This window comes from Leuresthes tenuis, unplaced genomic scaffold, assembly GCF_036924035.1.
Source record: "Leuresthes tenuis unplaced genomic scaffold, fLeuTen1.0.hap1 SCAF_20, whole genome shotgun sequence".
NCBI classification, from domain to species: domain Eukaryota; kingdom Metazoa; phylum Chordata; class Actinopteri; order Atheriniformes; family Atherinopsidae; genus Leuresthes; species Leuresthes tenuis.
The window spans coordinates 27,561,874-27,566,221 of NW_027325374.1; the positions used below are offsets into that span (position 1 = coordinate 27,561,874).

Genomic DNA, 4,348 nt, shown 5'->3' on the forward strand with positions numbered 1-4,348 from the left:
TTGTAAAAAGCGGGTAAGAAAAGGTTCAAGCGCCTGACTATACACCATCAAAAGCGGGAGCAGAGGTGTTCCGCTGTAAGACGGTGTGAATGTCCGACCATATTTGGTAAAAAGCGGGTAAGAAAAGGTTAAAATACCCGACTGTACACAATCAATAGCGGGAGAGGAGGTGTTCAGCTGCAAGAAGGTTTGAATGTCCACCCATAATTACTGAAAAATGGGTAAGAAAAGGTGCGAATGCCCAACCATACATTATCAAAAGCAGGTGTGAATGTCAGATCATAATTTGCAAAAAGCTGATGAGAAAGGGTGAGAATGCCCGACTATACACCATCAAATGCGGGAGCGGAGTTGTTTGGCTGTGAGTAAGTGTGAATCTCCGACCATAATTGCTGAAAAATGTGTTAGAAAAGGTAAGAATGCCGGTCCATACATCATCAAAAGCGGGAGAGGTGGTGTTCGGCTGCAAGTAGGTGTGAATGTCCAGCCATAATTACTAACAAACGGGTAAGAAAAGGTAGTATTGCCAGACCATACATGATCAAAACAGGGAGCGGAGGTGGTTCAGCTGCAAGAAGGTGTGAATGTCCGACTAAAGTTCAAATATATTAACAAAAGCGGGAGGAGAGGTCTTCGGATGAGAGTGGTTGAGAATTTCCAACCATAATCTATAAAATGCGGTGAAAAAAAAGGTGTCATAGAACACTAAAAGGTCGAGCGGAAGTGTTCGGCTGCAAGAAGGTGTGAATGTCCGACTATATTTGGTGAAAAGCAGGTGAAGCAAGGTCTGAATGCCCAACCTTACATCATCAAAAGCGAGATCAGAGGTGTTTGGCTGCATGAAGGCCATAGTTTGCCAAAAGCGGGTAAGCTGCGAATGACCGACTAAATATCAACAAAAGGTCTTCGGATGCAAGTGGGTGTGAATATCCCACCATACAAGTATGGTGGAGAGGAAGCTGGGAACAGCCGACCATAGTTTGCAAAAAGCGGGTGAGAAAAGGTGCGAATGTCCAACCATACATGATCAAAACAGGGAGCGGAGGTGTTTGGCTGTGACAAGGTGTGAATATCCACACAAAATTAATGAAAAGCGGGCAACAAGTAGGTTTGAATGCCCAACCATACATCATCAAAAGCAGGATTGGATGTGTTCGGCTACAAGGTTTGAATGTCCGAGCATAGTTTGTAAAAAGCGGGTAAGAAAAGGTTCGAATGCCCAAACATACACCATCAAAAGAGGGAGCGGAGGTGTTCCGCTGTAAGAAGGTGTGAATGTCCGACCATAGTTGGTAAAAAACGGGTAAGAAAAGGTTAAAATACCCGACTGTACACAATCAATAGCGGGAGCGGATGTGTTAGGCTACAAGAATGTGTGACAGTCCGACCATGGTTTGTAAAAAGCTGCTAAGAAAAGGTTCGAATGCCCGAATATATACCATCAAAAGCGGAAGCGGAGGTGTTCGGCTGCAAGAAGGTGTGAACATCTGACCAAAGTTTGCAAAAAGCAGTTAAGAAATTGAAATCGAACCTTTTCTTACCCGCTTTTTACAAACTTTTTTACAAACCTTCTTGTAGCCCAGTGGTTCTCAAACTTTTTCGTTCATTCCCCACTTTGGACAAGCGGGACTTTTCAAGCCCCACCTGGCCCCATCGTCCCAACACAATGCCAGTGAAATACGCCAAGCTGAACATTTTCAAGTAACATCATACTGTATCTAAATTCTAACTCAATAACATCAAGACAAGGTTGACAAGACAGGTGAGCAAGTGAACACAGCAAAGCTACAAGCTTAAAATGTTTCAATTTATTAAAGTAACATCAAGTAACATCATGTTGTATCTAAATTCTAACAACATCAAATAACCGCAAGTTCAAAAATAAAGAAAAAAAGTGCAGCTGTGTCATAAGTTCCATCAAGTTCAAAAATAGAGAAAATAAAAGTGCCACTTTGCAATCTGTTAAAAAAAGAAAAGAAGAGAAATACATTTGGCAAACAGGTGAACAAGTGAGCATATGATTGTTATCCCTGCATTAGTGGCTGCAGTGAGCCTGTTTTGCATTGCACATCTTTTCAAAGCGGGGGTGCAGGCTTGATACCGCCATGCTCAATGTTCAGCTGAGATCTGTATTTTGTCTTCAGTGAAGCAACAGCTGAAAAGCCCATCTCACAGAGATATGATGTTGCAAAGGGAAGCAGAATGCACGCAGCTCTCTGCCCGATGAGTGGATACTCCCTCTCCACTCCAAACCAGAATTCACTCAGAGTCTGAGCCTTAAACCTCAGTCTCAGGGTGGAGTCAGATGTCATCTCAATAAACTGGTCCTCCTCAGCAGAGCTAAAATCAGCAGGTGCTGCAGGCAGAATATATATTAAATGAGCTTACTTGTCATTGCATAATAAACACAAATCTGTTTGCCAACAATCCATTCCAGTTAGTTGGTAGCAAACATCATAAATAAAATGTCAAAATACCAACCTGCTGCATTGAATGGATCCATAACCCAGGCATACTGAGCACTGTTGATTGGGAAGTATTTTTGAAACAATCCTCTCAGGGAAGAGATGTGCTGCTTAATACATGGGATCACTGTGGTGGCTCCAGAATCAGTGGTTTCAGCAACTTCACTCAGGTTCTCAAAGACATCTATGTTTGGCTGATCGAGGCGCCTGCCCCATACCTCGAGCTTTCGGGAGAATGCTGTGATCTTGTCTGCCAGGTGAGGTAGGTGCTTGTCTTTGCCTTGAAGCTGAAGATTTAATTCATTCAGCTTGCCAAACACATCGCTGAGGTAGGCCAGTTTAAGCAGAAATTGTTCATCACAGAACTTGCTTGCAGCCTCATACATGTGCTCCTCCTCCAAGAACATCCGAATCTCTGCCCTGAGCTCAAAGACGCGCGACAGCACTTTACCCCGGGAGAGCCATCTTGCTTCACTGTGAAACAGCACAGATGTGTGATCGGCTCCCATTTCCTCACAAAGTGCGGAGAACAGTCGCGCTTTCAGGGGTCGGATTTTGATAAAATTCACCACGCTCACAACTTCTGTCAAAACCTCATTTAGTTCAGGGCTGAGCTGTCTTGACGCGAGCGCTTCCCTGTGAATAACACAGTGCGTCCAGTGCGCATCTGGCGCAACCCTCTTTATTAGCGCCTGCAGCCCTTTTCTTGACCCTGCCATGGTCTGTGCGCCATCAGAGCAAAAGCCCACACAGTTTTCCCATTTAAGATGGTGTTCTTTGAGGTAACTGTCCATGATCTTAAACAGCTCATCAGCTGTGGCTCTATTTTTTATGTATTTGCAAAAGAGCAACTCCTCGCACAGTGACTCGCAATTCACAAAGCGCACGTACGAGAGGAACAGGCAGTCTTTATTGCTGTCAGTAGCTTCGTCCACTTGTAATGCAAAACGACTTTCTTTTAATTTTTCTATTAGTTGTTCCTCAAGATCACTTGAAATGTCCCATATACGTCTCGCAATTGTGTCGTTTGACAGTGGGACAGCTTTTAATTTTGCTGCGCTTGTCTCGTCAAGCATAACTGACACCATGTCTAAAGCAGCGGGGAGAATGAGCTGCTCAGCAATTGTGTGTGGTTTTTTGCATTGTGCAATTCTGTATGCAACTCTATATGAAGCCATCTGTGCTTTACCGTTTGCTGATGCAGCTTTTACCATGCGATTCTCCTGTTGACGGTATTCTGCCAGTTTTCTTTGAAAGAAATCAATGGGCTTATTGACGTGACTGGGGTGTGTGGTCTCCAGGTGTCTTCTTAATTTGTTGGGTCTCATGCTGTCTGCTGCTAGCGGTTTAAGACACAGAACACACATGGGTCTCTCCTCTGCCCCCACCGCCGTTGCCGTGAATCCAAGAGCAAGATACCCTTCATCATATTTCCTTTTTGGTTGGCTTTTTGGTTGATGAGGCCCGTCTGGTTTGTGTCTCTCTGCTGGCGCTGGTTCAACAACTTTTGTGGTCCGTGTCACAAATTTATCCATGTTGTTATTGCCTCCGCTCGTCTGCTATCCATCGGCGCGAAAGTTTCCCTCCCAAAAACGGCTTCTGTCCAATCCTACGTTAGCAACCGTAACTATGCACAAGAGTCCAGTCAAGCTTTCGGCAAATGTTGAGTTCCTTTCGTTTGAACTTCGCCAACATTTAATCTGGTGAATGTATCTTTCAAAAAGCTTATTGTAAAAAAAAATATAAAGATAGGCATAAAAGGGAAATATTTCCTCCCGTTTGGCGCGCCCCACCTGTCACGTCTCTATTCCCCACCAGTGGGGCGCGCCCCACACTTTGAGAACCGCGGTTGTAGCCGAACACATCCACTCCTGCTTTTGATG

General features: G+C 44.4%; 1 protein-coding gene across 1 annotated transcript; it reads right to left on the reverse strand.

The window, feature by feature from the left end:
• Positions 1 to 2,075: 2,075 nt before the first annotated feature.
• Positions 2,076 to 4,000, reverse strand: LOC140278054 (zinc finger BED domain-containing protein 5-like). Its single transcript, XM_072372937.1, has 2 exons — positions 2,482 to 4,000; positions 2,076 to 2,356 (listed from the first exon to the last, which is right to left on the reverse strand). Exons 1-2 carry the CDS (start codon positions 3,998 to 4,000, stop codon positions 2,076 to 2,078), a joined length of 1,800 nt encoding a protein of 599 aa, XP_072229038.1.
• Between the last annotated feature and the right edge of the window lie 348 nt (positions 4,001 to 4,348).